Here is a 17,911-nt window from a genome sequence, read left to right on the forward strand (position 1 = left end):
GTCAGATGCCCCTACAGTTAAAAAAAATAAAAATAAATAAAAAACACAACTCCTACACTGCCCCCTAGTGGTTAACCCCTTCCCTGCCAGTGACATTTTTACCGTAATCGGTGCATTTTTAATTGCACTGATTGCTGTATTAATGCCAATGGTCCCAAAAATGTGTCAAAATTGTCCGTGTCCACCATAGTGTCGCAGTCACAATAAAAATCGCTGATCGCCACCATTACTTTAAAAAAAAAAAAAAGGATTAATGCCATAAAATTCTCCCCTATTTTGTAGACGCTATAACTTTTGCACAAACCAATGCTTATTGGAATTTTTTTTTACCAAAAATATGTAGAAGATTGCGTATCGGCCTAAACTGTATGTGTATGTGTGTATGTGGGTTTTTGGTACCGAAAATGAAAAATACACTAGGCCGAAACAGTACCGATACCGAAAATGACTTTTAAAAAAAATATTTTTATACAGGAGGTGGTCAGAGACTGCATGCATGGTACAGGAGGTGGTCAGAGACTGGGGACACGGTACAGGAGGTGGTCAGAGACTGGGGACACGGTACAGGAGGCATCCCCCATTGCAGCCAGTGTGTCCCATTGCAGCCTGTGTGCCATTTTGCAGCCAGCCTGTGCACTGTGTGCAGGGAAGAGAGCCGCCTCCGCCGCCTGTTTGATAACAGCGCCAGGAACATCACAGCTTTCATTTCAATTGCTGTGTGTTCCCGGCCGTGCGCCGTCACACGCAGCCCCTCCCCCTTGTCCGGGCACTTTGATAGACAGATTATCCGTCCAATCCTGCGGATGATCTGTCTATCTAAGTGCCCGGACAAGGGGGAGGGGCTGCGTGTGACGGCGCACGGCCGGGAACACACAGCAATTGAAATGAAAGCTGATGTTCCCGGCGCTGTTATCAAACAGGCGGCGGAGGTGGCTCTCCTGCGCTATACACCCCCATGATGGGCGTCACCAGGGGCGGAGGGCGGGGCCCCGCCCCCCACCCAGGCCACGCCCCATTTTCGGCTCCATTATCGGCCGTTTTTCTCTTTCGGCAAATTGCCGAAAAGGGCATTTTCGGCCGATATGTTTCGGCGGCCGAAATTTCGGTGCATCACTAAAAATATTGCTTTTTTTTTTTTTCCAAAATTGTCGCTCTATTTTTGTTTATAGGGCAAAGGGAAGCCTTTACAATATAAGGACCGAGCCTATTTCTGACACTTGTTTAAAAGTTAAAATCTTTTTCTAGCAAAAAAATTACTTGGAAGCCCCAAACATGTTATATTTTTTAGCAGACACCCTAGAGAATATAAAATGGAGATTGTTGCAATACTTTGTCACACTGGATTTGCGCATCAGTCTTACAAACACAATTTTTTGGGAAAAAATACTTTTCTTTTACATTTTTTTTAATCTTTTTTTGTATTAAATAAAAACAAATTTTTATTCTGTGTCATGAAAGATAATGTTACACCGTGTAAATTTGATACCTAGCATGTCAAATTCGCTTGTGTAATGGCGACACATTTTGGCACTTAAAAATCTCCATAGGTGTGTGGTTATTTTTTTTTTTTTATTATTTACACTATCCCTTTTGAAGAAAATATTTTGGCTCACTTTTATTCCTATTGCAAGGAATGTAAACATCCCTTGTAATAGCAAAAAAAGCTTGACAGGCCCTCTTTAAGTGTAAATGAGATCTGAGGTCTTTTTGACCCCAGCTCTCAAATTAAAGTGGAATTCCACCCACTTTTACAACTTCATCTTAAAGGAAAGATCACCACTCCCCAGGGCATAATTTACTCCTGCTTCCTTCTGGGACCTATGTGTCCCAGAAGACAACGGGCGGGGGGGTATTCAGAAAGCGCTGCGTGACTTCCGCATGCACAGTAGGAAGCCAGCGGTGAAGCCCGAAGGCACCACTGCCGGTTTACCTTGGTGGCACCACAGCTGTTGGGGGGCCAACATAGTGGGCTCTCAGGACAGAAAAGTGTCCTTTTTAAAAGTCAGCAGCTACAGTGTTCGTAGCTGCTGACTTAAAAATATTTTTTTGGGGGGGGGGGGCCTTTTAAGGCCGGAGGGTGGAAGTGATGTTTGACGTCACTCCGGTCCTCCAAGGGCATAGTCGAGTGGGGGCCATCATGCCCTCACTCAACTTCTTGCTCATCCATCCCAGCGATTGGATTGTTTCTGCCACTTCCAACATCTCTAGTAAGCAGAGGAGACATCGCCCATAAAAGTGATCTTTTGTGAATCCACCACCGAGACCACTTTTATGTGAAAGATGGCCGCTGGCCGTGAATAAACGGGAAAGTAGGGATGTATATCCACGGGGAGCAGTTAGGAGGTTAACACTTGAATAAATTAAATATAACCAGTTGCGCACCAGTGACATACCCATACATCGCTGGTCTTTGGGTGGTTATATCGGGATGATGCCTGCAACTGTCAGTATCATCCCGGTACCTTTTTTTATTTTTTTTAACTAGGCGCCGGATTGCTTTTAGAGAACCAAACCAGCCGGCTGGTAGGGGAGCCAAACAATGCCGGAATCGGCTATGGTAACTCAGAAGCAATGTCCTGACATTGAGTCTGGTTTACCTGCATGTTAACAGGGGCCGCTTTAAAAAAAAAAAAAAAAAAAAGCACTTGAAAACAGATCTTGGTGTTTGAGTGCTTTTAAAGAGGAAGTAAACCCTGATGGGCTCTTTGATTCCCTGCAAAGGTAAAGCATAATGGACTACTATGTATCGCATAGTAGTCCATTATGTGTCACTTACCTGACACAGGAGCCAGCGAAGTCACCGCTGTCCCCTGTAGTCCGGAGCATCCATCTTCTCGTGGGTCTCGCTGCTCCGCCACTGTCATTCGGCGAAGCCGCGATGACGTCACTCCCGCGCATGCGCACGGGAGCCGGCACTTGCGCCGTATCGCTGTTGCGCCTGCGTGCTGCTATCTACGGCGCATGCAAATATCTCCCAAACCGTGTAGGTTTGGGAGATATTTCTTGGACCTACAGGTAAGCCTTAATCTAGGCTTACCTGTAGGTCAAAGTTGGTTGTAAGGGTTTACAACCACTTTAAGGGCAGACGAGGGACCCCAGATTTCTCCATAAAGAGTACCTGTTGCATGCCTTTTGCTGTCACGGGGTTGTTTACATTCCCTGTGACAGCAATTAGTGATTTTAAAAATAATAAAATAAAAATTAAAGCAACAGTCTAAAAAATAAGAAAAAAATGTATTTAAAGTGCACCCCCTGTGCTTGCATGAGAAAACGGCAATCATCCCAAACGTGAAGTATCGCCATGAACATCAGATCACGGGCAGTGATTCTAGCACTAGACCTCCTCTGTAAATATAAAGTGGTAACCTGTAAAGGCTTTTACATTACTTGTCACTATTGCACGGGCGTGCACTATTCTTACCAATTAAGGACTGCCTCATGTACATATACTGCAGCAGGGGGGCCCTTTATCGCAAAATTACGTACCTGTACATGATTTTCTCTGGCTCTGGGGAGCATTGTGGGTGCCACACTTCTGCTGGGATTGGACACAGCAGGAGCCAATTAGTGGGTCCGGTGGCTGCTGGCCACCCGCCAACGTTCTCTAGAGAGACTGAATGGTGGTGTGCCTATGGAAACAAGGTGGACCGTCGTCCTGTCAGTGAGGGCGAGAGATCTGTAATTCCTGCTAATCGGGAACACAGATGTGTCTTCCTCTAGTCAGTCCATTCCCCACACAAGTAAAAAAGCACTCCCAGGGAACACTGTTAACCCATTCAATTTCCCCTGATGTTAACCTTCCCCGCCAGTGTCATTTATAAGGTGATAGTGCATTTTATTTTTTTTAAGCACCGATCGCTGTATTGGTGTCAGATTTGTCTACTGCAATGTCAGTCCCACTAAAAATTGCTGATCGCTGCCATTACTAGTAAAAACAATAAAAGAGATAGTCTATAGTTTGTAAACTATAACTTTTGCGCAAACCAATTAATGCGCTTTTTGGGATTTTTTATTTATTTTATTTTTTTACCAAAAATATGTATCGGAATACAAATTGGCCTAAACTGATGAAGACATGTTCTGGGGCTGAAGTGGTTAAAGCATGACATGTTTGTATCTATTTACTTGGCGTAACATCTTTTACAAAATATTTGGGTTATGCATTGTGTGTTTTTTGCATTGAAGTCCCCCCTCCCCCCCCCCCCCCCCCAAAAAAAATTACATTTTAAAAACCGTTGTGCAAATACTATGTGACATAATAAAATTGCAATACCCACCAATTTATTCTCTAGGGCCTCTGCTTTTTTTAAAAAAAAATACAGTAAAACCTTGGATTGCATAAATATTTCCAGAAACATGCTTGTAATCCAAAGCACTTGTATATCGAAGCAAATTTCCCCATAAGAAATAATGGAAACTCAAATGATCCATTCCACAACCATCAATTTATAGGTCCTTCAGTTTTTAGTCCATATAAAAAGATTATACCAATGTGACCAGGTTGTGCAACCATAAAATATCCATCAGGAGCTACAGAGTAAAAAGAGGCGCCTCTAAGTGTAGCAATATGGTTACATTTAATGAAGGTACAACATTTAGCAACTCGCATGGTTGATTAAGAGGCACATCTAAGTATGCAGGCATCCGGGTTAAAGCTGTCCACATAGACCGTCCTCTGCACCGCCGACTCTCACCACTGTCAGTCAGCAATTGTGATGGGAAGACTACCCTGCAGTAGAACAATCTGAAAGCGAATCTTGAACCACTCGTGGAGCGCAGTGTGGAAAGGATGACGTTGATGGCGGTGCGGAGGACAGTCTGTGGACATCTTTACCCCGGATGCTGGCATACTTAGATGTGCCTGTTTTAATCAACTATGTGAGTTGCTAAATGTTGTACCTTATATGTAGCTATATTGCTACACTTGGTGGCGCCTCTCTTATCTTTTATACTCCGTTGTGACTCTACTTGTATATCAAGTCAAAATTTATTTAATTTTGCTTGTCTTGCAAAACGCTCCTCAAACCAAGGATATATAGATTTTTATCCACCCTGTCCCCAACCTATCCTGTTTTGCCAGGGGACCAATCATAGTATAGAAATATACAGGGTTTTTAGTGGGCCCTTTTTTTTTAATGTGGCACTTTTGTATGGGTGCACTGCATATCTCCTGGGGTCTTGTTGAACAAATCAAGCAAACTGATATTTTACTTTTTAATCAATATTTATTTAACCATTACTACAGACCTGGCAGGAACTAGATGCCACTAATATGAAAGAGAATTTAATTGGAAAGGCCATCGCTGTTCAATCAAAGGTTGTTCCCTGTAGTGTAATTGATTGTTTGGAAGGAAAAGGCACTTTGCTTTGCCAGTGGAGCCTTTAGGTACAGTTCACCTGTGGATTTGTTTGTAAACAGAATTATACTGACATTTTCCTAAATGCTAATGGTCGATCTTTTGTCTTAGAATTCATTCAGCTTGCCAAGAATTTTGAGGATTTTCGGAGGAAATGGCAAAAAACAGAACATGAAATTGTGAAAAACAGAGAGCTGTTGATGAAGACCGAGACTGAGCGCAGCGCTCTGGAAGTAAAGCTGAAACACGCTCGCAATCAGGTTGATGTGGAGATTAAAAGAAGACAGCGCGCAGAACAAGAGTGCGAGAAACTGGTGAGATGACTGTATTTAATGGACTCTAGTGATCAGTGAATGAAATGAATGTAAAACCTGAGGGGGGGGAGGAGGTAAAATGGCTATTACTTTTCATGTTTCTGAAGGAAAAGTCTCCCTGCAAAGTAGAGCTATAGTACTAAAATCCCCTCTTCCCTTATTTTTGCACAGTAAAGCAATTTGATTCTTTCATAAATGGTGAAAAATGTATTGTTCTGATGTTATGCACAAGCATTTTTCCCCCTTCACGTGCAACGCTTCTCTGAATATCTAGTTGGGGCGTGAATTATAAGCTCAGTACCCTTCATAAGCTTATATGTATCATTACTACATGCCCCATCATGCAAGTGTGCCTGGCTGTGAGAAATGTATTGATTTGAGAATGCTGCCTGGGCCCTGTAGTCTTCCCCATAAGCATGCATGTATGTTAGGGTGGCTACAGCGGGACTTCATAGAAAGGATCCATCCTGAAAATGGAACATGGGGCCAGCGTACAGGAGACCAGCCTAAACAGGAACAAAGTAAATAACTGCCAGTTGTAATGTTTTGGTAGCAGCTTTTCTTCTCTCCTTCTTCCTTGTGTGTGTTGTTGTTTTTTTTTTTTTTTTTTTAACTTTTGATATGGCTTTGACCAGTGATAATGGACAACTGTTGCACACAAGTTGTATTGTATAACATTCAGGTACAACTTTTCATGCAACTTCTGAGGGTTAACATTGAAGTCTATGGCCCTCCCCTAAAGTTGAACTAAAGACGAACCAAAGTGGTGCATAAGCTACTTTGAAGTTGTGCATATATGAATGATTATCATTGCAAAACACGGGGAACAATTTGTCATGCAACTTTAATGCCCAAAGCTGCATGACAAGTGTAAATGGAGCCTTAGTATTTTTTTTTTTCCTAAGCACGACAGTATTTTGAATTCTAAAATAAAGCACTTGCTTTCTAGTTGCAATTGGACAACACCAACAGTAGTTGTTTTAGAATCTGGTAAACAAGGGCCAAATACTCCTCCTCTTTTGTGTATTGTAGTGAGCTCAGACTGACTTGACTTTTTTTTTTTTTTTTATTTTTTTTTTCCCAGGAGCGTCAGATTCAGTTAATAAGAGAGCTGCTGATGTGTGATCCCTCTGGCAGCATCCAGCTCAGTGAACAGCAGAAGAGTGCTTTAGCCTTCCTTAATAATAGAACTCATATGTCTACTGATGGCAATGGGACTAGAAGGTAAGGCTAAACTTGGCGTAACAAATACTTCACTGACTTGCATGTCTACTATTTATTTGCCACATTATTTGTTGTCATTCTAAAAGAAATGACCTGGGGAAATACAGCTGAACATGTCTGTTTCGCTTTAAAACTCCTAAACTCTCATATACTTGGAAGTTTACATCAGGCTTCAGAACTCAAGAGCAGACACTTTAGGGGGCCTCTATCTCTGTAGAGCTTCATCACGTGGGCCTTATGGGTCTCTAATGTGTAAATGTCATCACTGGCTTACCTGCTCTTTCTAAAAATTTCTTAGCGGCCAAGAGCCTCTGATGTGGAATAGGGTGACTTGGCTATCAACACCCTGCATAAGTGGACATCCTTGTAGGCTTTACTGGCTTGCCTGTGAAAGCTCTTGTTTAGCTACAAATATTAGACTTTAGTTTAAATGCTTTAACAAGTTTACACGCATACAAAAAAAAAATGTTGATTCTGATCTACCCTTATTGTGATTCACATTGGTTAACCAAAGATGTTACTGTTTCCTGGTTTGTATTTACAGCTTCTTGGATCTCCTGCTTGCTCATTAAACAGTGAGTTATTGCACTAATTCACTGCCCCCTGAGCATGCAGTTGACCCAGCAGATGGAAGGGTCATTAATCTTTTAGCAGGTTGATATATAAATGTATATATTGTATGTATTTAACTGGGATTCCACATTGTGTTTGTATTTTAAAGAAATGGATCCCATACACACTTTGTCCCCTTAGATCCGATTCACATTATGAATCCCACAGGAACGCACTGTGTTTTGTGCGATTCATATGCAATTTCAGCTGATTCATCGGAGTTGGCTGAAATCGCACTACTACGCACCCAAAGTAGTGCATGCACTACTTTAAAAAAATGCACAGTAATTGGACTGACACCCGCCTGCACTTAAAGTGGTGTTGCCACCAAAAAAAAAATAGCTTAAAATGCATAAAAAAATAATAATAAAAAAAAAACTGGGTAAAAATGTTTTTTTTTTTTTTTTTTTTTTTTTTTTACTCGCCTCTAAATGCCTGTTGCTAGAGGATCCCTTGTAGTCTGCCTCCTTCAGTGCCCAGGCACTGACCTCACTTCTCCTCGGCGCCACACAGTCATCTGGGACCTGTCGCATGTCCCAGATGACTGTGTGGCGCCGCTCGTGCATGCGCAGTGGGTGCCCGGCTGTGAAGCTACAGCCGGGTGCCCACAGTAAGAATGCCAGCGAGCGGAGGGGGGCTTCATTCCTCCCCATCGCTGGACCCTGGGACAGGTAAGTGTCCAATTATTAAGTCAGCAGCTGCAGTATTTGTAGCTGCTGACTTTAAAGGGGGGGGGGGGCACCCCGCTTTAAGTGTTAAATGGGATGAAACCATATTGAAGTTTATTTCCACTTACAGCAAAAAAAAAAAGATTCCCTTTTTTTACATGCTGAAAAATCTTACTTTACTTTCCGTTTTTGTATTGAGGGGACTGTAATTTACCCTCACTGTGCTGGAAGATCTTCATTTTCATTCTGTAAAGCACATATTTTTGCAGGAAAAAAAATGTGCAAATTTATTTTATTTTTTCATTGTAACAGTGGGTTTTGGGGAAAATCTCCTGGATACAGAGGTAACATGTTGTGAAAGGTGAACTTGACAATGAGCTGCTACATACAGCTGGCATTCCTTGCTTGTGCTGAAACCATGCTGTCATTGATTGGAGCCAGCAAGGTGGCCAGTCTCTAACTGGGAAGTCCATGTAGTGCCTCTGGCATTATAGAGCAGAGAAGGATTAAAACACCTGTCAGCAATAAAAACCTATCTGTGCCCCTGATGTGGAGATTCACTCTCTCAATTTGATAGGTTTACCTCGTCACCAAAACACTGAAAGTGAGAGTCTCACATTGTAGGTTGTCCCTAGAGCAGGAATGGAGGAGAAATCTTCTTCCAATAGGGGCACTAGTTCTGATGACAAGGGATTTCCTCGCTTTGGAGGAACTGCTCTCCCTTCCTGTTTTGGCTATTGGACAGGAAGTGAAGAAGTCTCCCCAATGGGACATAGATGGCAAAAGAACAGGGTTTTAAACTCTTCCTATGGCAAATGAAAAGGGGGTTTGCCCTTTGGTTCTACTTTAATGCAGTAAACAGACTGATACCTAAATAACTCTTCTGTATAAACCTGCTCCAATAACTCAAATGGTAAGACTTTAGTAGTATTTTCTTTTGTTCATTGACTGACACAGCTCCAGTAATCTTGACCGTAGGGTTATTGCGGCACCTTCAGGAGAGGACTAGGCAGAACATGTTCTGCATGTGAAAAACAGAACTTTACAGTCCCGCTTGGGGCGTTCCCTCTGGTAATAACCCTTCAGCCTGCTTCCTGCAGCTCAGTTTTTTTTGTGTTTTTTTTCTGCCTAGTGAAGGACCTAGGCTCCCTGCCAGGACCATCGGTCCTGGGGATTTCTTAGTTTTTTTGCCTTTTTTAAGATCCTGTGTTCTGCTATCTACAGCCGGCTGGGTGACAAGCTGGTTAATATAGATCCTGACTGGCTGGGGTTGAGTACTGGGAGTACAGTCGACCCAGGGCCTCTAGTCGAGGGAAGAATCCCAGTTGCCGATCAATGTGCTCGAGCGATCAGGCTATGCCTCTCTACATGGTAAATTGAGACTGCGAGGAAGTCCGATCAGGATCCAGTCAGAGAATGCCATGGCGGTGGCATATGTCAACCATTAAGGAGGAACAAGAAGCTCAGCTGCAGCACGGGAGGTCGCTCGCATCCTTCGATGGGCAGAGCGGCACGTACCGGCCCTGTCGGCCATATACATTTCGGGAGTAGAAAACTGGCAGGCGGACTAACTAAGTCGCCAGATGCTGGACCCAGGAAAGTGGCCATTGCATCCAGAGGTGTTCAGGCTTCTTTGCCTGCGGTGGGGCACACCAAATGTGGATCTCCTGGCCTCTCGGCTCAATTGAAAGTTGCAGAGGTTTGTGTCCAGGACGAGAGATCCTTTAGCAGACGCGTCAGACACATTGGTCCTCCGCTCAAACTGTTACCACGTATGCTCTGCAGAGTGCAGGCAGAGGGGAATTCCGCTGATACTGATTGCCCCAGATTGGCCTCAGCATCCTTGGTACGCTGACCTGGTACACCTGGTGATGGATGCTTCTTGGCAGTTGCTGATGCGAGAAGACCTTCTGTCACAAGGTCCGATACACCATCCTGCTTTACCGTCGCTGGTTTTAACGGCATGGCTGTTGAAAGCCACGTGATGAGGAACCGAGGTCTGTCTCGGTGATTTCCACTATGTTGAGGGCACATATCTTCTTCTCGGAAGATATACCATCATACGTGGAAGGCTTATATCTCCATGCGGGAGGAGATGGGGTGGCATCTGCACACCTATTCTATTTCCAGGATCCTGCTTATTCCTACAGCGAGGAGTGGATCAGAAACTGGCCTTAAGCACCATCAAGGGATAGATATCAGCTGTCTCTTTCCAATAATCTAATTGTGACCTGACTTTGGGGGCCCATATCTTGGGGCCAATTATTGTCAGGAACCCCAAATTTGGTATGCAGACACTGTATCTAGCACTACAACATATTCAAATTTGGGGTTCCTATCACCAAGTGACCCCAAAGTCCGGTCGCAAAATGTCATGCACTTTTCTGCATCAGATACATGGCCTCAAAGTCAACTGTGACCATCTGCGGCAATGTAATTTGGTCATTAGGGTTGGGTGTTATGGTAAGTGGTTATCCGTTAGGGTTATTTAAGATTAAGAGATGGATTAGGGTTGTTTGGGGGTTGCGCTTAGGGGTAGGGTTAGGATGAATGGTTAGGGATAGAATTCTGGATATTTTAATAAGGCATTAAAAAATATACTACCATATACAGCAGCAAAGAATTCAAATATATTAATCAGTACATATTTAACGATAAAAATATATTAAAATTGGCCAAATGTAAAACAATTATAAAAAAATCTAACATAGATTTGATTTTAAATAAAACAATTTGAAACTAGAAAAAAATGAATAAAAACATATATTAAGATTAAAAAATAACAATTTTAATATTGTTTTATATTCGAAATAATGAAAACATGTTAAATTGCCACAAGAAAATTTTAGATATTTAAAAAAATTGGATAATTTGCTATAAATAGACATTATTTTTTTTTTTTTTTAAATAAAGGACAGAAAAAAAATCTGTACATCTATAGATAAATATATACACATACCTGATCGTTACCAACAGACGTTCCTCTGGTGACACACTGTTTCTCATATTAGTGTCCACGAATGTCAGACCAGGTTGTAATTTTTCTAAGAGCAGATCAAATGTGACAATGGACATCCGGCTAAAATTAAAAAAAACTTGTTGGGGTAGGTACGCAGCTGCACATACATGTTTGTGAAATATCCAACGGACATTCGCTGTCCCATCAACGGATGGGTCCAATATCGACGAGCTCTGACTATGGACCTCTCACGAAATTTGCGACGACGTTGCTGTCTCATCAAGAGCATTTCCTGACATATATTCAATATGGGATCCATTTCAAAATATATACCACAGAGGCAAATGCAAGTGTACAACTGCTCTCTATGCTGCTGCTGCTCACTCTGATCAAAATAGCAGAAATAGTTAAAAAAAAAAAAAAATGCTTTAAGAGCTTGGGGAGGTGTTATAAAGATGTTATCTTTATAAACCGAAGCGCGGCTTAACGCTGAAAAATGCGCGTTCTAAACGGGCGTTTCAGCTTTTTTTGAGCAGAGTTTTCACCTGCGTCTCGTGTGCATGAGGCCTAAAGGGTATATATATGTCTGCCACAGCTCCCTTCTGGAAGTCGGACTCTCTGTTCGTTTTGGTAGCTGGTCCGAAAAAAGGAACGGCGGTCTCGTCCACCATTTCCAGGTGGTTCAGACAGATCGTGGTCCAGGGTTGCGCCTTGAAGGGACAGGTGCCCCCCTTTCCTGTCACAACCCACTCCACCAGGGCAATTGGGACCTCCTTGGGCCTTTCCGACATCAAGTGTCAGTAGCTCAAGTGTGTAAGGCAGCGATTTGGTCATCCGTTCACACTTTTACAGAAATCTACAAAGTGGATGTAAGTGCATCTTCTGATGCCGGCTTTGGCCGCAAAGTTTTTTTTTCAGGCGACCGTGTAATGTTGCAATTTTTAATTTCTTTTTTCTGTTAAGAGGTGTGTGTGTGTGTGTGTGTGTGTGTGTATATATGTGTATATATATATATATATATATATATATATATATATATATATATATATATATATATATATATATATATATATATATATATATATATATATATATATATATATATATATATATATATATAATTTGAAGGTTAACGCACTCTGATGCATATGTTGACCGCGAGTTCTGATGCGGTTGGTTCAGATGGTGACTCCCCCGTTAGGGAGCACCTCTGGCTGTGGGTGAAGTTATGTTGCTGTTCCCACCCCTTGTTATGACACTGCTTGGGGTCGTCCCTACGGTCAAGATTACTGGCGATATGTCCGTCAATGAACGAAAGAAAATAGGATTTTTGTACTCGCCGTAAAATCCTTTTCACTGAAGTTCATTGACGGACACAGCACCCTCCCCTATTATTTTTTACGTTATACTGCTTGTTGACGTACTGTGGCAGAAAAAAAAAAACTGAGGTGCAGGAAGCAGGCTGAGGGGTTGTTACCAGAGGGACCGTCCCCTGGGCGGGACTGTAAAGTTCTGTTTTTACCTGTATTACTTGTTCTGCCTAATCCTCTCCTGAAGGTGGTGTAATAACCCTACGGTCAAGATTACTGGAGCCGTGTCTGTCAATGAACTTCAGAGAAAACGATTTTACAGTGAGTACAAAAATCCTATCTTTATTATGGGAATACATAACAAAGTGGGTGATTCTTCAATTTTGCGTGAGATGGAAATATAGACTTCTGCAGTTTTGCTCTGTTGAAAATCTATCTTGGAATTTTTGTAGAAATCTGCATTACATTATTTAACTTTAAAAATATTCAATTTCTTTCCCCTAGATTATCTACAATAGATGAATCTGGCTCTATCCTGTCTGACATCAGTTTTGACAAGACCGAGGATTCTTTGGTAATGAGCTCACTGTAGAGAGAGATGCAGACTCTTAAAATCTTAATGGGAATTATAAAAACTGTACATTTTGTAGGTCATTCTGTAACGACCAGGCAGCTAATTACTGAAGAACTGACATTCGGCTGTATTCATGAGCATGCTACAAAACTCCAATGAAGGCACTTAAATGAAAGCTTTACTGTATTACCGGTGACATGTACATTTTAGGCTAATTTGGCTGTTCTAGTGCTTATGACCAATTGTGGTCATTACATTTAACAAACCTAGATAGTTTTTAACCATTTCCTGCAGTCGGCTGTCTTCCTATTTGAGTCACTTGAAAAGTTTGTGATTTGTCAGCGGTTAAAGGTTTAGACCAGGTGTGTTGAACTTAATTTAATCGTGGGCTGCATCAGCATTATAGTTGCCCCTGTATCTGCAAGACTTTGTCAAGAGTCTCCCCCCCCCCCTCCTTTACATCACACTGCACCCACCATTAGGCTGCTCCTGAGAAGAACCTAGGAACCAGGAAGTACAGGGTTTGGAAGAAGACTGGACTTAGTTGCCAGTCTAATGGCAAGACCAGAGGTGGCAGAGATGATCGTGTTCTGCGGCTGCACAGAGAAGGCAAAATGGATCTGTAGAAGGAGTTCTGTCTTCTCTGCGACGGAAACAAAGTGGTTTCAAAGTTGAAGGGGTTTGCAGCTGCAGAAAGAGGTGCAAGGGCCACACGAAATGGCCTGTTTGAACTTGTGTTGGACATGTGGTTTTGACTAATCCTTTAGTAAGAAGCTATATTACCTGTCGTTACTGGCCACCTTCTAAAATTCATACTGTATAAATCGCTGGCATAGAAAAAGTATGTGACCAGTAAAGTCAGAACGCATGATTTACAAGTACCGCATTTATCGCCGTGTAACACGCACTCTCCCCCCCCCCCCCCCCCTTAAAATCAACGGAAAATTGTGGGTGCGTGTTATACACCTATCCCCACCGATTGTCAGCTTCTCGCTGGCTTTCGGCTATTTTCAGCCGCAGAGGTAGAGTTGATTGGATGTAAATATGCAAAGTGGTAATTTTCCTTTGTGACTTTTCTGTTCAATAATTTTTATTATTTTCAAACTTATAATTTAAATTTTATTTTTTCCTATTCAAGGACTGGGATTCATCTCTAGTGAGAAATGTGAGGCTGAAGAAAAGAGAAAAACGGGTATGGAGGTTGGAAATGGAGTTCACACACTTGGCAAAAAAATACAATAATCTTACTGGGATTTTCTTTATTGTAGCGCTCTTCCAGGCAACAGACGGAAGGTCCTCCTGTTCCATCAAAGCGAACACGTTCCTTTGGCTTAGCTGTTGATCCGGTTAGTTAGCTGGGAACTATGCAGATAATTGTGATTTTTGTGCTTTATTGATCAGTAACTGATGCCATAGCATTTACGGTGTGAGACGTGCTCTTTGCAGGTACTTAAAGTGGTTCTAAAGGCTCATGTTTTTTTTACCTTTATGCATTCTATGCATGAAGGTAAAAAAAAAACCCTGTGTGCTGCAGCCCTCTAATACTTGAGTCCCATCTCGATCCAGCTATGTGCATGAGCTTCGGCTCTCCGGGGACTCTCGTGCCTGAATGACAGCAGCGGGAGCTAATGCCTCAGCCAATTGTAGCCAGTGAGCCAATCGGAAGGGGGCAGGGCCGATCCACAGGTCTCTGATGGACACATAGAGCTGCGGCTCAGTAGCTAGCCTGCTTAGGTGCCCCCATAGCAAGCCTCTTGCTCTGCAGGCACTTGGCAGGAGGGAGGGGCCAGCAGGCGGTCCGATAAGGTGAAAAACCACTTCACAGAGCAGGCAAGTATAACATTGTTATTTTTAAGAAAAAATACTTTATCACTTTAAAACATTCGCTTTTAAAACCTTTTGATATCTTGGTCCTGTTGACTTAACCAGTATTGGGCTTTCTCTTTTTGGGTTAGACTGCTGGCTGTGTCTACTAACTGCATTGATTTAAACTCCTAGTTGTAGAAAAAAAAAAAACCTTTTGTGTAACTGTTAGCTTTTAATCATTTTATGCCTAACTGTAGCCACCTAAATAAAAAAATGTTCCATTCCCCATATGTGGAGTCTGTTGGGGGAAAACTATCTGTGTCCGGGGTTGTACACATGACTTCATGCAAATGCCACAAACTTCAAAGTACTAACAATTTACAAGGCCACCCACAACTCTGCCCCAAGCTACATCACCAGCCTGGTCTCAAAATATCAACCAAGCCGCTCTTCGGTCCTCCCAAGACCTCCTGCTCCCTTGTCTCCTCCTCCCATGCTCTCCTCCAGGATGTTTCCAGAGCTTTGCCCATCCTTTGGAACTCCCTACACCAATCTGTCTCCTAATCTAGTCATCTTTAGACAATCCTTGAAAACCCTTCTCTTTTAAAGAAGCCTATCCTTCTTCTAATACAGTTTATTTTTATTTTTTTACTTCAACAGCTTATCGCCCACAGCTATTATCTTTTTGTATCAATTGACCCTTCCTCTTAGATTGTAAGTGCTAACGAGCAGGGCCCTTTGATTCCTCCTGTACCAAATTGTATTGTAACGAATGTAACCGCAATGTCTGCCGGCCACCCTCGATCGCTCCTGAGACAGACAGACCAGGAATCTGTCAATGTAAACAGACCTCCGTTCTGTCAGAGGAAAGAGAGATGTGCTGTCCTTAGTGATTAGGAACAGCGACCTGTCTCCTTCAGACAGTACACTCTCCCCACGGTTAGAAACGCCTCCCTAAGGAACATTTAACCACTTGATCGCCCCCTAGTGTTAACACCTTCCCTGCCAGTGACATTTATACAGTAATCGGTGGCTATTTTTACTACTGATCTCTGTATGAGTCAATGGTCCTAAAAAAAAAAAAAAAAGTGGCCGATCTGTCCGCCGCAATCTCACCATCCCGCTAAAAATGAGTGATCAACACCATTAATAAAAATGCCCTAAATCTATCCCTTATTTTGTAAACGCTATAGCTTTTGCGCAAACTAATAAATATTCGCTTTAAAAAAAAAAAATGTAGAAGAATACCTATTGACCTAAACTGATGAAGACATTTTCTTTTTTTTTTTTTTACTTTTTTTTTACTTTTTTTTTTTTTTTTTTTTGAGATATTATAGCAAAAAGTATCACCAAAAGACAGCTCTATTTGGGGGGGAAAAGATGTCAATTTTGTTTGGGTACAATGTTGCACGACCACGCAGTTGTCAGTTAAAGCAACACAGTGCCGTATTGCAAAAAATGACCTGGTCATTAAGGGGGCAAATTTTTCTGGTCCTTAAGTGGTTAATCAAGCATTCTTACCCATCCATATCTTAATGCTTTTGCAGAAAAATCGCTTTAAAAAAATTGCACCTAATATCTCTGGGCTGTGGCCATCTTAAGAGCAGATGATTCATGTAGCACTGGAATCCATCTGCCCTTAGCCCAGGCAAGAGGGTGTACTTGGCTGAGCAAATCCTTCCTGAAGACTCCTGGAATATATAATTTGCCCAGGCCTGGAAACCAGGCAGTAACTGAAAAGCTAAAAGAAGAAAAAAAAGGATGTATGATGGATATACTAATGATGGCAGACTATGCTTTAAAATCAATGTTGATTGAGAGAGTGGAGTTCCACTTTGACTTTCACCAGGGGGTGAGCTGCATGTGCATGAATAGTTATCTCTTGCATGCTCCAATCGATCTCTCTATAAATCTACACTAATGCACAAGATACAGTATCGGTGTATAACACCTTAATTTTAAGTGGGAAATTTCAGGGAAATAAATCAAATTTTTAAGTAAAGAACTTTGACGCAAACGAACGGTCAGTGCCCATCTGCAGCCTCCGCCTTTGCACATTAATGCAGCCTCACCAGAGCCAGGGTCTCCTGTGTACTTGGCACTCGCAGTCAGTTGGTCCCGCCTCCTTGCCCGACTCCTATGATAGACAGAACACTGGTCCAATACCTGGACATGTGACGTCTATGCTCGTGCCAGGAGGTGAGACTGAGTGACTGCAAGTGCCGAGTACACAGGAGATCTGGGTCTGTGTAATCCGGTGGCGCTTTCCCTCTCCGAGGCAGCCAGATATCGGTGTATAACACGCACCCATGGCTTGCCCTTTATTTTTTGGGGGGGGGAGGGGCGCGTGCATGTTATATACCGATAAATACGGTATGTTTGAAAAATCTATATACCAAAAGCATATTAATCAGTTAAGGTAGACTCTAAACCATTATAGTTTCTGTTGAGATCAAATTGCATCATTGCATTGTTGTACATATATTACATTTTTGCATCCTATGTAGGCCAACGAGTCCATAATAACTAAAACAACAGTGACCGTTCCAAACAACGGAGGTGTGATTGAAGCCGTGTCAACCATTGAGACTGTACCATACTATACACGCAGTCGCAAGCCTGGTAAGTGTGTGTGTGTGTGTGTGTGTGTATCACAACACAGAAGTTCTCAAAGGATCACTTATCTGGTGCTTAGGGAAATAAACTAGTAAAGTGGAGGAGCAGTTGCTATGGTGTAAAACTTTTCTAAAAAGGAAGCAAGCGGAATTACAAATTAAAAGTGAATCAAAAAGTCTTTCAAACTTTAACAGTGCTAAAGGTTTTAAGGGAAAGCTTGATGGTCTGTAAATCCGGCTGAAACTGAAATTCAAACAGTTTTTTTTTTTTTACATATAATAGTTCATAAGTAATTCATCAGCTGTTTTGAACGTTTGACCATTGATACATCTAGTGCTTATGCTCCCTCTAGAAATTGCACTCACCAGACAAAAGATCAATCAAAGGCTCATAGTATATGTGAGGTGGCTACGATCCCTGCCAAACGATCATCAGTCCGATCCTCCGTAAATGATCGGCCGATATGGAGAT

General features: G+C 42.2%; 1 protein-coding gene across 2 annotated transcripts in view; it reads left to right on the forward strand.

Annotated features, from left to right (window-relative positions):
• Positions 1–17,911, forward strand: part of RACGAP1 (Rac GTPase activating protein 1) — a 48,669-nt gene that overhangs the window by 14,516 nt on the left and 16,242 nt on the right. For both annotated transcript variants that reach the window (XM_077484306.1, XM_077484307.1), the window contains exons 3-8: positions 5,469–5,671; positions 6,756–6,895; positions 12,949–13,018; positions 14,157–14,210; positions 14,287–14,364; positions 17,332–17,446. In XM_077484306.1, coding sequence (XP_077340432.1) covers positions 5,469–5,671; positions 6,756–6,895; positions 12,949–13,018; positions 14,157–14,210; positions 14,287–14,364; positions 17,332–17,446 — 660 coding nt within the window. The remainder of the gene's footprint in view (positions 1–5,468; positions 5,672–6,755; positions 6,896–12,948; positions 13,019–14,156; positions 14,211–14,286; positions 14,365–17,331; positions 17,447–17,911) is intronic.

Source organism: Lithobates pipiens, unplaced genomic scaffold (assembly GCF_037356315.1).
Source record: "Lithobates pipiens isolate NorthernLeopardFrog02 unplaced genomic scaffold, aLitPip1_a1.2 Scaffold_16, whole genome shotgun sequence".
NCBI lineage: Eukaryota > Metazoa > Chordata > Amphibia > Anura > Ranidae > Lithobates > Lithobates pipiens.